This window comes from Desmodus rotundus, chromosome 3, assembly GCF_022682495.2.
Source record: "Desmodus rotundus isolate HL8 chromosome 3, HLdesRot8A.1, whole genome shotgun sequence".
NCBI lineage: Eukaryota > Metazoa > Chordata > Mammalia > Chiroptera > Phyllostomidae > Desmodus > Desmodus rotundus.
In genome coordinates this window covers 178,573,728-178,591,235 of record NC_071389.1, presented here as the reverse complement: position 1 = coordinate 178,591,235, position 17,508 = coordinate 178,573,728, and the positions used below count along the sequence as shown (strand labels likewise).

General features: G+C 40.9%; 1 protein-coding gene and 2 non-coding genes across 8 annotated transcripts; 2 read left to right on the top strand and 1 right to left on the bottom strand.

Annotated features, from left to right (window-relative positions):
- The first annotated feature begins 6,161 nt into the window (after positions 1–6,161).
- Positions 6,162–13,003, top strand: TMEM52B (transmembrane protein 52B). 6 transcript variants are annotated; one of them, XM_045187014.3, is made up of 6 exons: positions 6,162–6,214; positions 6,652–6,799; positions 8,568–8,614; positions 10,434–10,472; positions 11,019–11,185; positions 12,103–13,003. In XM_045187014.3, exons 2-6 carry the CDS (start codon positions 6,746–6,748, stop codon positions 12,345–12,347), a joined length of 552 nt encoding a protein of 183 aa, XP_045042949.2. In that variant the 5' UTR covers positions 6,162–6,214; positions 6,652–6,745; the 3' UTR covers positions 12,348–13,003. The 6 variants fall into 6 exon arrangements, with proteins under 6 accessions (XP_045042949.2, XP_045042954.2, XP_045042953.2 ...); XM_045187018.2 differs by having other exon boundaries at positions 6,167–6,214; positions 6,660–6,799; XM_045187017.2 differs by lacking the exon at positions 6,162–6,214 and adding an exon at positions 6,221–6,395 and having other exon boundaries at positions 6,660–6,799.
- On the bottom strand, positions 9,816–9,945 carry LOC112322107 (small nucleolar RNA SNORA41). Its single transcript, XR_002976599.1, has one exon. It is a non-coding gene; the product is annotated as a small nucleolar RNA SNORA41 (small nucleolar RNA).
- A 1,054-nt stretch (positions 13,004–14,057) lies between the features above and the next one.
- LOC112322099 (U6 spliceosomal RNA) lies at positions 14,058–14,161 on the top strand. Its single transcript, XR_002976592.2, has one exon. It is a non-coding gene; the product is annotated as a U6 spliceosomal RNA (small nuclear RNA).
- Positions 14,162–17,508: the final 3,347 nt, after the last annotated feature.

Sequence of the window (17,508 nt, the reverse complement as noted above, 5' to 3'; positions counted from 1 at the left end):
AGCTCGGGAGATTGTTTTTAATAATGAACTAATAAATACTGAAATGATACAATGATGAGGACACGTTATCAGTCCCCACAGTGACTCAGTTATTTCCTATCCCATCATTATTCTAGTGGAGTAAAGTGAGACATATAAGTATACTTGTTGATCAAATGGACATGACACATATTTCTGGTGAGCACATCATATCCTAGTATTTTAGTGGCAAAACGGCACCAGGTATTACCAGCAATGGGACCTCTGTTCTTGAGTTTGGCAGAGAAAGAATCAGAGCTAAGGAACTCAAATTATAAGTGAAAGTTTATTTAGAAAATTGCAGAGGTACTGGAAGTGAGTCAGCTGGGCTGTGTCAGCTCAAGAAACAAGTTAAGAGGCAAAAGGAGGGTCCTTGGAACTTAGGAGAGGGAAGGGCAAAGGTAATGTGCCTGGGAGGAAGAAGAAGGAAATGGGAAAGGTGTGGTGTGCTCCAGAGGGGAGGAGCTCCTGCTGGGTCATTTGTCTTAAGGTTTTCATATGTTTTCCAAAGGCCAAAGGCAGGAATTCTAGGGGAGGTCTTAGGAGAGGATCTCACCCAAATATTCGTCAGCTTTTTGCTGATGTGCCAAAAAGAGACTTATTCCCAGACTTCATCTGTCTTGGGTATGGTTGGCACAAGTTACACTAATTGGTTTTCTGTTATCTTTCTGAGTAGGGTGATTTAAGCTATTTACCCTTCAGATGGGGAGAGGGGGAAACCATTTATTCCTAAGTGTCCCTGGTTAAAGAACACAGGATTTTTTGATTTACTAGGTGGCTGTAAACTGCTTGGCCATTTAACTATGTCTCAGTTTCCCTATTTCACTTGTCCTGGCTTACTCACCTGTCTCACTAGTATTGAGTATAGTCTATGGATTATTGTGGTAAGAAGTGCCTCAAAATGATATATGTGGCTATATTTAAAGCACCCAAAGATACACACAGCACCAGAAAGGATCGTATTCTTGAGAGGAGGCCTAAGATTGAGCTAAATCTCTCACTTGTTTGTTTTTTTTTTTAGGTTGTAAGTAAATATTTCTTTTATTTTTTATTTTTTAGAAGTACATATGAAATGTTTATTTCATTGTTAGTACTTTTAGTATTTGACAATTTGAGAAGATTTCTATATCTATTTCTACTAGAGAGATGGAATATTATGTCTGTTAACCATTTGTATTTTTTCTTTTGTGATTTTCTTTTGTGGTTATGTCCTTAGTATGATTTCCTAATGGTGTTCATGTTTCCTTTTTTTTAATACTATTTAAGCCGTTATAGTTGTTCCCGCTTTTCTCACCTTCCCCTACATCACCCAGCCAATCCCCACATTGTGGTCCGTGTGGTTAGTTAAGCTTAAAGGTTCTTTGGTTAATCCCTTCACCACATTTCTTCCCTTCCCCCCCACCCTTTCCCTCAGCTGTCAGTCTGCTCTTTGTATCTAAGCTTCTGTGCTTTTCTTGTTTCTTAGTTTATCGTGCTCATCAGATTACACATATAAGTGAGTAGATCTCTCAGACTTCTGATATTCACCTCCACACTTTAACAACGAGACCTGGGAGAGCATAATCATCCATTTTTGGAGGGGTCAACACTCAGGAAGTCACACTAAGTAGCCAGGACCTGGTAATGAGCTCTATAAATCCTGTACTTACTTCAAATATGATGTATTTTTTTCTTAAAAAAAAAAATCCTCTCTACTTAGCATCTACAAGTAGAGTTATCATCAATTTCTTTTCTCCCCTTATTTAATATATCTAGCAGTGCTTGTATTGATTTTCAACTCCATCAATGTTATTTCATCTCACCGACTAAATAACAAGTCCTTTAATAGTAAAGATAGACCCCTTTGTATTAAGAAAATTCACTCTTTCCTGCCACTCTGGCATACCATAAAAATTGTATAATATTCTGCAAAGTATAGACAGTTAATATGTGAGATTCTTACTTGTAAACACATAGCATAAGCTGGATTTTTTTTAAATACAAAGAAATTTAACAGAAATCTATTTTAGTTCCTTTATGTTGAGGAAGTAGAACAGAAGCTCAGAAAGTTTAGGTGGTTTGCTGAATAACTCTTTTCTGTAAGATGCCAGACAAGAGCTCAGCTCACAGATTTTTCCATTATGTCAGTTAATTGGAAACAAAAACATAGGTGACAGCTGAGATAGTATAAATTCGGTATGAGGATCTCTTGAACTGAGCAAGAGACTTTTCAGGTCCCCAGGGCAGAGACGATGTACTCTCTGGAAGAATTGAACAGTACAGTGTGAGGTAGAGAGCACCCAACCAGGGTCACCCTCAACTTTTTTCTGACTTCCCTCAAACTAGAAGCTCATACTGAGGAGCCACAACTTGGAGAGTTTGACAGTCGCCATCTTCTGGGTGATCTGGCTCCTCAGAACCGCCTTTTAGCCTTTCTCTATTCAAGCCTGATAGAAACAAGGGGGTTGCTCTATTCGTTTAGGGTAAAACTTACCTAACAAGACGGGTGCCATTTTAGCCATTTTTAGCTACACAGTTCAGTGGCATTAAGTGCATTCACATTGTTGGGCAACCATCACCACGCTTCATTCCCAGAACTGTTTCATCTTCTCCAACGGAAACTCTATACTCATTAAATGGTAACTCCTGTGATGGCTATTTTTGTGTGTGGACTTCTCTGGGCCACAGGGTGCCCAGATATTCAGTCAAACATTGTTCCGAGTGTTTCTTTGGGTATATTTTGGGGTAAGATTGATATTTTAATGGTGAGAGTAAAGCATATCTCCCTCCTTAATGTGACTGCGCCTCATCCCATCATTTCAAAGCCTAAACAGAACAAAAAGGCTGACCCTTCTCCAAATAAGTAAATTTCTCCAGCAGACAGCCTTTGGATTGGAACGGTGTCATTGGTTTTCCAGGGTCTCAGATTTGCCAATCTCTGTAGTTGCACAAGTCAATTTATTATAATCAATCTATTTCTCAGTATACACCTCCTATTGGTTCTGTTTCTCTGGAGGACCTTGACTAACAAAACTCTCTCCTTTCTTCCAGCTCCTGGAAAGCACCATTCTATTCTCTGTCTCCATGAATTTGCTACTGTAGGTACCTTACATAAGTGACAGTATGTGATGTTTATCCTGTTGTATCTGACTTAGTTCACTGAGCATGATGTCTTCAATGTTCATCCAAGTTATAGCATGTGTCAAAAGTTTCTTCTTTTTGAAGACTAAATAATATTCCATTATATATATAGACCACACTTGGTTTCTCCATTCATTCATTGATGGAGATACTGGATTCCCCCTGTTTTTAAAGATCCAGGGGGTTAATTCTATAACCCTTGTGTAGCAGATAGCTGGGCTGACTGGACAGACTTTAAGTGGCTCTCATTATCCCTGCCTCCTCCTGGTCACACCCTTGTGTAATCTCCTTACTTTGAATGTGGGTGCGATTTGTGTCTGGGAGTGTGACAAAGGTGATTGCATGTATGTGGTCATGTATACATGATTACATATGGTAGAGTTTCTCTCCCTCTTCTCTTTCTCTGCCTGGATTTAAAGAAGCAAACTTACATGAATACCACTACCACAAAGAAATGAATTTGCTAGAAAGAGCTTGGAAGTGTATCCCTCTCTAGTTGCACCTTCCTATGAGAACGCAGTCCAGCAAACACCTTGATGGCAGCCTCAGGAGACCCGAAGGAGAGAAGTCATCGAAGCTGTGCCCACACTTCCGACTCACAGACCGTGTAAGATAATACATGCTGTTTTGCAATTGCTGTTCATATAATTGTGGTAATGTGTTACAAGGTGCATAAAACTAATACTCCTGTGACAAACTTCGTCTTCCTATTTTGTTAAACTTCCTTAAACTTAATCTTGTTGCTGACATTCAAGTCTCTGAAGTTGCCGCTTAATACTCAGAATGAAGAACTGGCTCATTTGTGCAAGGGTTGCAAAATGGAACTGGGTTCTTCTGCCATATTATTCATTTTTGAAGCCAGGGTTGTTGCTCACTGCTCAGCTCTTTATAATTCATGCTTGATGCTTCAGAGTAATAATAGTCCTGGCCTCTATTTCACTGAGGCACAGAGAGGAAGGGAATCTGGTCACCTGGCCTAGGCAAGGTCAAAAGGAGAATATTCAAAGGAGCCAAGACTAAGTAATTCTTTAGCCCCACTTGTTACGGCTATTGTATAACAATTCCCTGAAGCACAGATGAAAAGGCCTGTGTGCATGTGCCCTCCATCAGTTCCACTCCAAGTCCTTCACAACCTGTGTATAAGCTAATGATTCACAAGCTTAATGGATATAAGGTCTGTAGGATCATAACAAGATCAGTCCCCTTTCCCGCAGCTACCTGCCCTTCCATTGTGTACCTTCTTCAGTCTTCCTTCTTGTGTGGGGCTGAGCTCAGAGCTGAAATTGTCACTTTCATTAGGATAAACAAAAAGCTTATTTCTCCAGGAAATAATCCAATGAAGTAAAACCAAAAAACAAACAAACAAACAAACAAAAAAACTGGCACTAGTAATTCTAAGAAAAGTAGCTAGGAGGTCATTAACAGAATCTTATTTTGTTCAAACCTATAAAGAGGCTGTAGGGCAGAAAGTTGATGGTAATCACATGGCAGGAAAGTGCTCTGGGAGGGAAAGAAGTCGTGTTAATTGGCAAACCTGTTTGTGCAGGTGAAGGCAGGCATGATTGAGAAAATAGATAGATGGCCAGGATAGCAAGGGAAACTAACCATGAATTGAAATGTCAGAAAAGGCAAAACACGGTCATGGTAACAACGATAATCACGGAGCACATCAGTTATCCATGAAGGTGAAGGTCATTGGTAAAACTTGGTGGAAATCAAGATCATCATAGTTAACACTTATAAAATGCTTATCAGGATGATTATATGCATTTTACACACATTAACTTGTTTAATCTCCATAAATCTATGAAGAAAGGTCATCATTATTATTATCATCCCATTTCATATATAATGAAACTTAACCAACAGAGAGATGTAATAACTTGCCAAATATAACACAGCTAGTAAGTGAGAAAACACGTATGTAGTCCCAGAAAGCCGAGCTGGATTCTTAGCCATCGTGCACTGCTATCTTTCTGACATGAGAAAGAGACAGGAAGGATGAACAATGCTACCCATGTACGCGGCAAGAAATGTTATAATCAAAATGCCTTTGTGTCTCGGATTGTATTCTCAGATAAAACAAGAGCTAGGGCAGGTCAAGTGGACATTCCACTCCTGTTTTACGAATGAGAAAATTAAGGACTGGAGAAATGACATAATAACTCAGTGGAGGGCCTAGATTAGAGTTCTGCTCTCCTTTTCCTATGAAATACCTCCGACCTTTGCCAAGCTTTCTGCTGAAATTTGGAAAATACTGTTCACCTAAAACCAAGTTCCTTACCTTTTTTTTTTTAAGTAAAAAAATGGTGCTGCTCAGTAGTTTTGGAACTGACTGGTTTTGAATCATCAATGTCACATTAGGCTTTTCTCTCACTGTTTGATTTCCTTAGCTAATAAAAAAAATTAAGTTTATATTCTCCATCCTCACATGTTGTCATGCTGTGTGAGGGCTCTTAGAATCAGTTCCACTCAACAGTTTCCCTTAAAAAAGGGATCTGAGGGGTGATTTTATTCAATTAGTATGAGATAAATATATCTCTATAAACTAAGGTCTAAGTTTCTTATGAAATACTTTGTGTTAAAATTTTTCAATACTTTGTATTAAGTAAAAGATTACCAACTTAGGTACAAATCATTTAAGTGGCATTTACTTGTGCCTGTAGATATGTTTCTTTACAAACATTATATGATTCTATGCCTTTTCCATATGTGTTTATTTTTACTCTTAACTTAGATTTTATTTGCTAGAGAGAGAGAGAGAGAGAAGTGTTTTGAAACCCAGTTTGTGTTTTTTAAATATGTCTGTCTGACTTCTGTATTTCAATGGGAATTTAAGTCAGAGTGGAGGGGGATTTCATGGACAGGACCCAGAAATTCTAATCTCCAAATCTGCTTTCTCCAAAGATGGGGTGGATTTCCAGTTCATTTGGCAAACTCTCAATTCCACTCCAATGATTGGAAATAAATGACCCAGAACCAGGAGGGTTGATTATCAACACAGTGAAGGGGAGGGTTCAAAGAGTAAGAGAGGAGGGCTAATCATGTGAAGGATGAGTGAGTGGGGTTTGGCAGGGTGAGTTGTGACCTTCCACAGGCACCCTGGTGTGCCGTGGTGAAGAGCCCAGAGTGTCACTTCTTTTCTGATGGAGAAGAGCAGTCTGCCTTGGATCCTCCTCCAAGTCAAGTTTTCATCACTGCCTAGAAAAATACTTACTTCAGAGGACTGATCTGTCCACCTTGAACGTCTTCCTTTTGTGGGCAGTGGGAGAAACGTAGTGACATGTAGAAAGGATTAATAGTAAAAGGAAAGAAAAGACAAAGGAAGAAAATGTGGAGACCCTAAAACCAGAAATAGAAATAGAGAAAGAAGCCAGGATGAAAGGGAAGGGAAAAACCACAGAAAATAAAAGCCCAGGGAAATAAGGAGAGAGAGAGAGAGAGAGAGAGTGGGAGGGAGAGTGGGAGGGAGAGAAATAATGATTTATTGCTAAGAAAAGTCTCTCTCCTAAGTTGTGTAGGTCAAGAAGTCAGACAAGGCACAGAGCATGGAGAGGAGGTAGGAGACGCCCGGTGAGCACTCCTCAAGAAGTAGGAGTTCGGCCCGATGGGAGTGAAAGTCCACACCATCTTGGTCTCTGCCCTGGTGTATTGCATCCAGGTAAGTTGTGAAAACACAAGAATAAAGCTTTTGTTTTTTGTGTTTTTTTTGTTTTTTCTCAGATAAACCAACTCTCAGAAGAATCTGGGGGGAAAGGAATGAGGGGAACAGACATACATAAAACCAAGGGGGTAGTGGGAAATGAGTACCTGGAATGCTCCCTTGGTGTTACAGGGTGACATAGTGTGGGCGTGATGAATGACAACATCAGTGAAACAGAGGACGGACACCAGGGCAACCATGGGCACAAGGAAGATAGCTCAGCAGTTTGGAAGTGCTGCTTATGAGTGTATATTTTTCTCTTTCAGAGTCTTATCACCCATCTCTCAAATTTCCAAGTAAATTATTACAACTAGCTATGTAATTCTCCTGAACAGAGTGTCCCACCCACATCAGCCCTAATACTAATCTTGAAGTTTATAGGGGCTGCCAGATCAGAAATAAGAGGGAAAGCGCTTCAAAAATACTTGGGATCTTTTATTTCTCCCCACTAAAACTCGGAAGCCCCTGAGTAACTAACTCCTTAACTGGGAAAGGGGTCACTGGCCTGAGGGATTCTGGATAATTATCAAGGAGAAGTTTACCAAGCTATGAAATCTATTAAGAAGGAGAGCAAATGAAGAAACTACCTGTTAGCAGGTTCCTGTACAGCTCCTAGGAGGGAGGGGGTATGAGTTTCACTTCGTATAGACCAGTTAAACTGATTTCTGAAAATCCATTTCTTTTTTTTTTCTTGTTGCTTCCTTTTCTCTCCCTTGACCTTCCCTTCCCTTCTTTTCTCCCTTCCCTTCCCTTCTTTTCTCTTTTCTTGTCTTTTTGCAACAGGCCTAAAATAGGCATTTTATCTTCCGAGAAATTTAGGTATTTTATCTCCTGAGAAATTTAGGCATTTTCAGCCTTTAGTCGAGAAAATGAAACAAAGTACCAAGTCTGGGTTGAAGAAACATACAACTTGTCATGCTAGTGTCCAACTATTTTAAATTGAAACAAAACCCCAGGTTCTTGAATGTTACCAGTGGGGGACAGCTGTTAGTCTTTTTGCGAAGTCCTTTCTGATGTCAGGAGTGTGTGTGAGGCCACCCACCCATAAAATCCCAATAAGCATAAATCTGTCACTTTTAGAGGACTTTTGTGGTCTTTGTTGTTGATTTCCTGAAATATCAAGTCTTTCAAGTTATTGAAAAAGAGTAGCTATTCAATAAGTACGTCTTCCCCCTCCTTCTTCTCTTGTATAGTGAGTCATTGGTGTACTGAGGGATGAAAGGGAGCAGTGGGTTAGAGTTCGATTTGCCTTGGGAAAGAATTAGGAAGACAATGACAACACCCTAAGCTGAAGGGACAGATCAGGAGATTTCTGTGACAAACAGATTGATGTAAATGTTGCCTCTCATTCACAAAGGCAGTGATGCTCAGCCACCATCACCACCAAAAAAAAAGGGAGAAGGAAGGAAGGAAGGAAGGAAGGAAGGAAGGAAGGAAGGAAGGGAGGAAGGAAGGGAGGGAGGAAGGAAGGAAAGAAACAGATTAAAAATCAGCTCTTCTAGGTTCTCCCCACTCAAATGTAGCAGTGCATAAGCATGGGAGAGATGAAAACAAATAGTCCTAAACATGGCTGACCTTATGACCTTGTCCTGCTATTTATATTGCCCTCCCCAACTGACCCAACAGCATAGTCATGAGGGACTGATAAGCTGCCCCGGGGGAGATGATCAGACCATTTCCCTGTCTGAGACAATTTCCCTGTCTGAGACCATTTCCCTTCCTACAGCTTCTTCCTTGGGCAAGATGTGAAGAGAACTGTGTCAGTCCTGAACAGTAAGTATCTGAGAGTCCAAACTGGGAGGCAGGAGAGACAGACATAAACATCAATACACAGAACAGGGTTAAGATGTCATCAGATATCTGTGACTTCCCTTATTTCTACTTAAATGGGCATCGGTCCACTTATCTCACAGACTGATTACCCCCAAAAGACATGCATGTGAGTCACCCTAAATACACAAAATAACACTGCTGATAGCATTTTCTTCCAAAGCCAATCTCCACATCACAGCAGCAGACTTGATCTTAACTTAGGCAGTCACGGAGATTTTCACCAGACTTTCTCACCCTTGTTTCTCGGTGACTCATCCAGACAGAGTGGATTCAATGTCTTAGTCACAGCTGATCCATCTAGGTGGTTTCCAAAGATGCCTCACCGCTTCAAATCTAAAGAACATTTTCTATTTTTTAGGGCATGTTAATATTTATTACAGACTTTAGTTATTACTTTGAAATAGTTCGTCCTTAATGTAAACCTGTCACAATTAAGTCTTATGTAGACATGGAGGACATGGATAAGAAGGGGGAAAAAATCATCTACTTGGAGGTATACCAGTAAAAAAAAAAAAAAGTCAAGGACAGTTTGGATAAAAGACTTACTCAGGCTGAAGGAAAACACGTATTGAGCCATGGGAAGGGTTTCCCAATAGCCAAGTATCTTACACCCAAGGGAAATGGGGATGGCCTTGGTTCCTTTCACAGCATCTCTGAGGTTTTAGAGATCACCATAGGAAGTCGTTTTTAACAGAATCAGAATGGTAATGTTGTGGCACTAGAAAGGGCTTTGAACAAATGGGGAATGTGAGAAAACCCAGAGGAGACATTGTTAGTGAAGAGCCCAACTGTAAGCTCCACAACTGTGCATCCGAAGAGAGGATATAGAGCGCATTTCAATAGATTTAAAAAATCACTATATCAGACAGCATTATTAAATTTACTCATCTCTAAAAATAAACATTTTTCTCCCCTCCCCTTCCCATTCCTGAGCTCATCCTATACTCCTTCTCTCATGCAACCCATATTTTTTCTCCTTATAGAGAAAATTGATAATTGTGCTAGTTAATTCAGAATATTTAACTGGTTTCCATCCTGGTGAAGTTGGTTTCTACATTTTCCCCCTGTTTTGTTTGGCCTCAGCCATTATGTATATCAGTTTTGATTCTTAATGTGAAAATTTAAGACTTTTTTTTAAAACATATATCCACAGATATGCCCACTTTCTGTTTTGCTAAGAAAGAGGTGTCTAACTGTGTAACAATTCCTTTCCCACAGAGGAATGCCACAGCTGGCACCAGCAGAACAGCTGCAGAGCAGTAGCTGTGGAAAGGACCTTTTTTTATGGTGGGAGTTTTTGTGGTTTTTTGGTGGCCCTTCTTTTCAACAACTTGCAAAACATAAATTACAAAAGTTGTATTGCTTTCATACTTGCAACTGAAATTCTCTTTATGTTTAAATGTACTGACCTCACACATATACAAACATTAACTTTCACATCCACTTTCAAACTCACTCTTTGTACACTTGCATTGGGAGTTCTTTCTTGGTAGCTCATCACACCGTTTACAACGGTCAGGGTTACATTTTCGGTTAATACTGTTTCATGATGACTACTTTAGTCTATCTGAAAATGACTTACAAAGTGATCTGCATAATGCCATCTAGAGCATAAAACTAGTTAAAGTATCCCATTACACAATAGATTCAGCTGGTTACATTGAAGTTAATATGGCCTGTGATGCTTCTGTTACAACAAGGTATCTTAACAGGCATTGACTATATTTTTATTGCAAAAAACTTTGTTCTTTCTTCATAGTTGCCTGACCACAGATTGGGTACATCTCTGGTATATATGGTAAGTTTTAGCTATAATACTCACAAAGACGTTAATAGTGGACTTTATTTTTCTCAGAGGTATATATGTTTTTAGTTCTTTTAGTTTTAAAATATTTGACAGCAGGAAAAAAAAATATGTGTGAGACAGCCAGCCTACTTAGCTGGCATCACACGGAATAAAGATTCTTTTCCTCTTCACTACCCTATGTGACAATATGCCAGGATTTCCTATTTCAATACCACCTCCCCGGCCAACATCAACAGATTATTGTGTACATTCTCAGATCAATTCTAGCAGTAGCCTGTGGAGATTACTGCAGTAAAGCAGAAAGCAGCCCTCCAAACCACATTAAATCTTTTGCTGATTGTTCAATGGATTGACTTAGTCTTGCTGACAAAATGAGGAAGTCCATATGTGAAGTGAAAGCCTTGGAATTAAAAGCCCTATAATTACTCTATAACACATTCACACAAGAATCAAAACGCAGACACGGAAAGCGGATCCTGCGTAGGTTGGGGAACAAAGCAGGTCCCAGGGCCCTCACTGCCCCCAGGCTCCTTGCAGGTTGCTGGTGGTCATCGGTGCATTGCTTCTCCTGTGTGGCCTGACCTCTGTGTGCTTCCGCTGCTGTCTGAGTCGCCAGCAAGGCGGGGAAGATGAGGGCCAGCCACCCTACGAAGTGACGGTCATCGCTTTCGATCATGACAGTACTCTTCAGAACACCATCACTTGTGAGTACACTCGCATTGTGTGTGGGAAGTGAACCCAGGTTTAAACAAATGATTAGGATGGCACAGTGCTCCAAAAACACTAGTCGGGTACCGCAGATTCTAGAACTCAGAGTGATGTTAATCACCAGAAACCTGGCGATGCTGTGACCTGGGCTCTCATGACAGCTGCATGCACAAACGCTGGTCTTGACCGATGGCAGAGGGAGGGGAACTGAAATTCTGGAGACAACGTCGGAAGTGTTTTGTAAGAAGAATTACCCAGTCCGTACTTATTTTAAGCTCTGACCATATCCTTTTTCAAAAAATATCTTGGGTTTTGTAAAAACCTACATTCTCTACCTATAATTTTTATATATTTAGAGGAATTTGTCGTGTGTACTCTGTTGTTTATTCTCCGAGTCTTGGTCCACTAAGGATGAGCCCCAATATCCCTTTGACAACCATAGGCATTTCATTTTCTCCTGGTCTCTTCGGCATATCATATCCTTTATTAAAATTGAAGAGTAAATACCAGGCAGAACAGCAGGTGGCAAAACGCTTGTGATATTTATTTTGCAAAAAGAATAACCTTTCCTGCCTCCCAGGTCTCACAATCATTTTGAGACGAGATGAATAAGGCAGAAACAAACATTGCTAAGGAGTGTGCGGCATCAGTGGGTTGGTCTAAAAGGTTGTGAATCTAACAAGGGTGAGAGGTGGGAGCACAATTTCAGTTATTCGAGGGTACCAGAGCAGACAGAATCTTCCAGCAGAAAATGAAATCGGTTTCTAAGCAAGCTTCACAGGGTTTTTCACAACATTTGTGGCAGAGGCTGACAGTGAGTTTGGACACTTGTGAAGAGTAAAGGGAAATCCTGTTGTAAGTCTGAGTTTTGAGGATGTCGCATTTACTTCAGCTCCTCTCCTTCCCTCGCCAGCCCTGCAGTCGGTGTTTGGCCCTGCGGCTCGGAGGATCCTGGCAGTGGCCCACTCCCACAGCAACCTGGGCCAGCTGGCCTCCTCCGGGGACACCCTCCCTGGGTATGAGGAAGCTCTTCATATGAGTCGCTTCACCGTTGCAAGGTGTGGGCAGAAAGCGCCTGACCTACCCCCGGTGCCGGAAGAAAAGCAGCTGCCTCCCACGGAGAAGGAATCTCCTCGGGTAGAACACTCCTCAAATTGATGGGAACTTCGGCTTTATAAATAGGGTGGGGTACCCCTACAGTCTGTAAAGATAGACAAATGGAACTCTTTTTTTTGGCTAACTTTCAGAAGATTTAGGATGACATCTAAACACTGTTCAGTGGGAAAGCTGAATTCCAAGTCTTCATTTCCAGCTACATATATTTTCTGGTGTGGAATGCTCTAATCAAGAACTTTCATTCTTTATCCAATACCCAAATTTGCAGCTAACCTCTAGCCGTGCTGATTCCTACCAAACCAGAAAAACATCAAAGTTGCTTGAATTCCTTCAACGATTGAGTTCCCTTACCCAATGGACACTACGAGTTGCTCTTCTCTGCCAGCTCATACCATAGATAGAATACACTTGAGCAGAAAGACAGTCGTAAGCATTAATGCACCAAATTCACGCTTTCTCTTGAGAAAACACCCACTTTTATTCTCAATGACGATGATAATCTTGGACATCACATAATACTTAACTGGCTTACATGTATGGGCTGGGAGAACACAGTCTATACCGAAGGGCCAAATACGGAGGTCTTTTTCCCACGCTCGTCCTACCTACCGGTGCTCTTGGACACAGTGCAGAGTGCAGTAACAGTTCTATGCCCTTTTCAGGTCCTCTGCACTGAACACACGTGTGCATGCACGTGCTAGGGCACACATGTACCCTTTTCTAACTGTGAAAGAACAGCATTGCTTTGCTTCTCTCCTCCTTCCTGCTTTGACCACTTAAAGCCAAGTGTCTATAGTGACAAACACTAGTCTGTAGGGGTGGCATTTACTGCCACCTAGCGTAGCCATAATAGAAATGCACTCTCCTGTTGGAGCCGGTCTGCACTCCTCTCCAGCTCTGACTGAACTAAGCCTGGATGAGATCCTTCCCAAGGCACCTTCCTGTTGAGAAATGTTAACCTTTCCACCTAACATACTACATCCAAAGTGTACCACTATATTTGGTGAAAAACTGCTCACAGTGACCTTAGATAACTCAATGAAATCTTTAAAGCACAGTTTTCTCATCCGTAAGACAGGCAGGCGGTAGTAACACCTCACAGGTCTGTTGCAAGGATCAAATAAGCTAAGTCTATGTGACAAGATTTGTAAAGTAGTATGCATGTGTATTTTTGTTATTCTTGATACAGATGCCTAAGTTTTACTCTGCCTGCTATGGTTTTACTGAAAACTATGTTCTGATTTGTCCTTTTGTTATGTTATTGCTAAGCCATACCTGAAGTAGCTTTGTTTCATCAATAATATTGGTTAATTGAGGTAAACAACTAACGATATGTGATTATTCTTAATATGCTCTGTGCAGAGGTAGTGAACAGATTTATTAGAAAACGTGTTTTTTAAGGAATTAGCTCCAATACTAAGGGAGACATTACAGAGCCCAGGGATGACTGATTAATGCAGTGCCTCATTAAATATATTTTTTGGAGGAAAGCTCACTCACCCCAGCCAGAGGGAAAATTTCCCAAAAGTAACTTGCTGGTGATCTGCATTTATCCTGAGTCATTTATCAAATTGCCTCTGGAAATTGTTGAAATGCATGACTCGTTAATAGCACCTGAGGTGGCCTTGTTTTGCCACTGCCACATGAGTCACTTCATTACCACACATTCCATAAAATATTCTTGGCTTAATCATCCTGCAAGACCATAGTCATAAAGAGGTTAAAATGTTGTCGGGTATAAAAAGATCTTGGGTACTCACTTCAGCAGCACACAGGTCAAAACTGGAACGATCGAGCAGATTACATGGCCCCTGTGCAAGGATGACTCACGAGTTGGTGAAGCGTTCCATATTTTTATAAATAAATAAAAATAAAAAGATCTGGGAAGAAATCTTGTCTTGTTCTAAAGAGATCGCTCTGCCCCATCCCTCCCTGCCCCTTTGCCCTTCTCTCCAGTGACGGGGAGTTCCTGCGTGCCACCATTCCGTTTTGTCCCAAGCTCAGTAGCATTCGTTGGCTTCCTTTCTTTATCTGCTCAATCTAAGACAACAGTTAATCAGCTCAATCACTTTTGCCACTGTTCTCAACAAATGTTAACCCCTTTAAACTTGCCTCACACCTATTATTCAAACTTTAAACGTTGGTTCAGTGAAGCTAATTGATTTCTCCCCCAAACCTATTCTGCTGTGCAGAGCTGCAGAAAATCTCTCAACTCTAGTGATTGAGGTCATTTAATCAAGGTCATGGTTTCCAACACTCCTGAGCCATTTACCATTTCTTCTAGATTTTTCTTTAGTCATTTTCCCATTCCTTCCAGTAGTAATTCAAATTTCAGTGTCTCTCCTCAAACTTCACACCCCATAACTTACTCATTAATTCTAGAAACGAGATTTGTCCTCCTAGTTTAGAGAGAAAAGCAAAGCTTTCAAATATCTTCCTAGCTCAAGGCTACAACCCTTGTGGATCTGTACCTCTCCTTTCCTCCTTCCTTCCGGTCCCATTGAAATAGATTTCCTGCCTGCTTCCCAACAGTAACGCTTCTAATTGTGCTTTGCATTACCTTGATTCAACAATTTATGTGTTCAACAGGTGTCATTTAGGAAATCATGCTAAGAATAGTGCAGAGGCAGCTGGGGGTATAAAAGTGTGTAAGAAATACAGGTATCTGACTCCTGGTCCTCACAGACCTTAAGAAAAAGCAACAATAAAATGACTGCAAATATGAACACTGTAAAGAAATCTTGGGAAAGGCAGAGTGATGGAAGAGCATGTTCAAAGATACAGTACAGTTTGGTAAATTTGAGGAAATGAAAAAAAAAAGAGCAACTAGAGTAGCTAATTTAGTGAACTCAGGAGAAAGTTGCAGAAGTGGAGCCTGAGAGAGAGTAGGGGCCTTGAGGGCAAGGAGTCTCCACTGTATTTCACATGCTTGAAGAAGCCATTGAAGTATTTTAAGTTAAGTCACTTGGTGCAATTTGAAGTCAGGGCTGGAGATGGAGCAAGGTTGTTTGTAGACCAGCTGAGCCCTCTTGGTTTTGTTCTCAAGTTGCGAGAGGAGAAAAGATGGCTCACAAGCCTGCATTTCCATGCTCCTCCCACTGACGGACAAAGCTCGAGGCTTCCAGGGAAGCCACAGCCCAGGACCCACCCCAGCATGTCCTCCCCCCTGACAGTCCAGCATGGGTGGTCTGAGGTCAATTTTGCACCTGGCCAAGCACTGTGGGTGCTCCCTGTGTGTCAGGCATAGCCCCCCCCCCGCCACCCAACAAGCTTTCTTGTACCTTCACTTCCATTCCCATGCCTTCCTCCCCCACCTTCTCACCTTCGGACTCTGTTTGGCTACCAGGTCACCTGGTCCTGTTTGTTTAACGTGAGCAAGTTGGTCCACATTGGGGTTGGAAATCAGCTTTCTGTGGAGCCTGGGCAGCTTTAGGCAAGATGTTCTTTTCTGTCCATGAGAGGGCCCTGGTTCCCCAGGTTACTGCGTGGCCACAGTGATCTCAAGATTATTCTGGGTCTCCGTGGTACGGAGCTCCTTTCCCTCCCTGGTGGAGACAGACTCTGGGTCTTCACTGACCACCTGTTGCTCCTCCATGGCCTGGGTTGAACTCAGCAATGACAGTGACCTATAGCCAGTTTGGAGGCCTCAAGCTCTACTTGGTCTTAGTTGCTGCCGCTTCTGCCTCTCTGATTTAAATTTTCATGATTCCTTTCCTTTTAGGTGATATAGGAAGAAGTCACAGAGCTCCAAGGACTTGCTTCCTGCTAATTGTGAAGAGCAAAACCACCTTTGCGGGAGCAATTAACATGCAACTTCCTAGGGTCCCACTCAACAAAGAAAAATGGTACCCACTGGGAAAAAGCGTAATTTGACCACTGCTGTGAAAATATGCATTGTTCATTCCCTGCTTATATTTTTTCCACTTCTGACCCTTTCTGTCACAAGCAGGACATTTTTGTTGTCAAAGACAGTGTAGTGTATTAAAGACACAAGGAAAAGAAACCAGAGTCAGCCTTTTATAGTTAGTTATTCTCACTTATTTTTCACTCATTCTTTAGAATTCATTCTCCTTAAACAGGATGCTTATTGTATAGAATTCAATATGTAAAGAAATAAAAGGACATTTAATTTAAATACATCTTTTAAATCAAACACACGTTCACACTTTGTTTGGTGTACCTACAATTAAAAGCAATACTTTTAATGTACTTTCAGAGAAACACAAGAAAATAAATAAATCTCAAGTAATTTAAGACATATACAGATATCTGTAATAGATTTTTAAAATTTGAATTCTTTCGTTTCCCTTGCTTAGGGAAACATACCAGAAAAAATATTGCCACGAGCAATGTCCAAGATGTCACTGCCTACGTTGTCTCATGTTTTTTATGGTTTTGGGTCTAACAGTTAAGTCTTTGGTCCGTTTTGAATTTATTCTCGTGTGTGGTATAAGAAGGTGTTCTCATTTCATTTTTATACGCGTATCTGTCCAATTTTCCCCAAACCATTCATTGAATAAAACTTTCATTACCCATTGTATGCACTTGCTTTCTCTGTCAAATATAATCGTGGGGTTATAAAAGTGTGGCTTTCCTTCGGGGCACTCCGTTTTGTCCCTGGGTGTCTGCGGCTGTTTTCAGGCCAGTTCCATGTCGTTTGCGTGACTGTGGCCTTATAGCGCAGTCTGATATTGCATACTGTGATTCCTCAGCCTCATTCTTCCTCTAGGCCACTGTGGCCATTCAGGCCGTTTTGTGGTTCCATATACATTTTTGAAACATTTGACCTAGTTCTTTGAAATACATCGTAGGTGTCTTAATAGCAATTGCATTGGATCTGTAGATTGCTCTGGGTACTACGGACATTTCAATGGTGTTAGTTCTTCCTATGCATGAACACGGTAGGGGCTTCCACTTATTTGCATCTTCTTCAAGTTCTTTCTTCAGTGCTTCATGATTCTGAGTACAGGTCTTTTATATCCTTGGTGAGATTTATTCCTAGGTATTTTATTTATTTTGATGCAACTGCACATGGTATTGTTTTCTTAGTTTCCCTTTCTGATAGTTCATTTTTGGTGTATAAAAATGCAACTGATTTCAGTACATTAATTTTTATCTTGCTACTTAATTCAGTGATCAGTTCTAGCAAGGGGTTTTTTTTGGTAGGAAAAACTACCAAAGTATCTTTAGGATTCTCTATATA

Coding starts and splice junctions, on each gene's coding strand:
- TMEM52B (XM_045187014.3), top strand. CDS start 6,746: ATGGGAGTGAAAGTCCACACCATCTTGGTCTCTGCCCTGGTGTATTGC. Junction 10,473..11,018: donor GTACATCTCTGGTATATATG/GTAAGTTTTAGC, acceptor GGCTCCTTGCAG/GTTGCTGGTGGTCATCGGTG. Junction 11,186..12,102: donor TCTTCAGAACACCATCACTT/GTGAGTACACTC, acceptor TTCCCTCGCCAG/CCCTGCAGTCGGTGTTTGGC.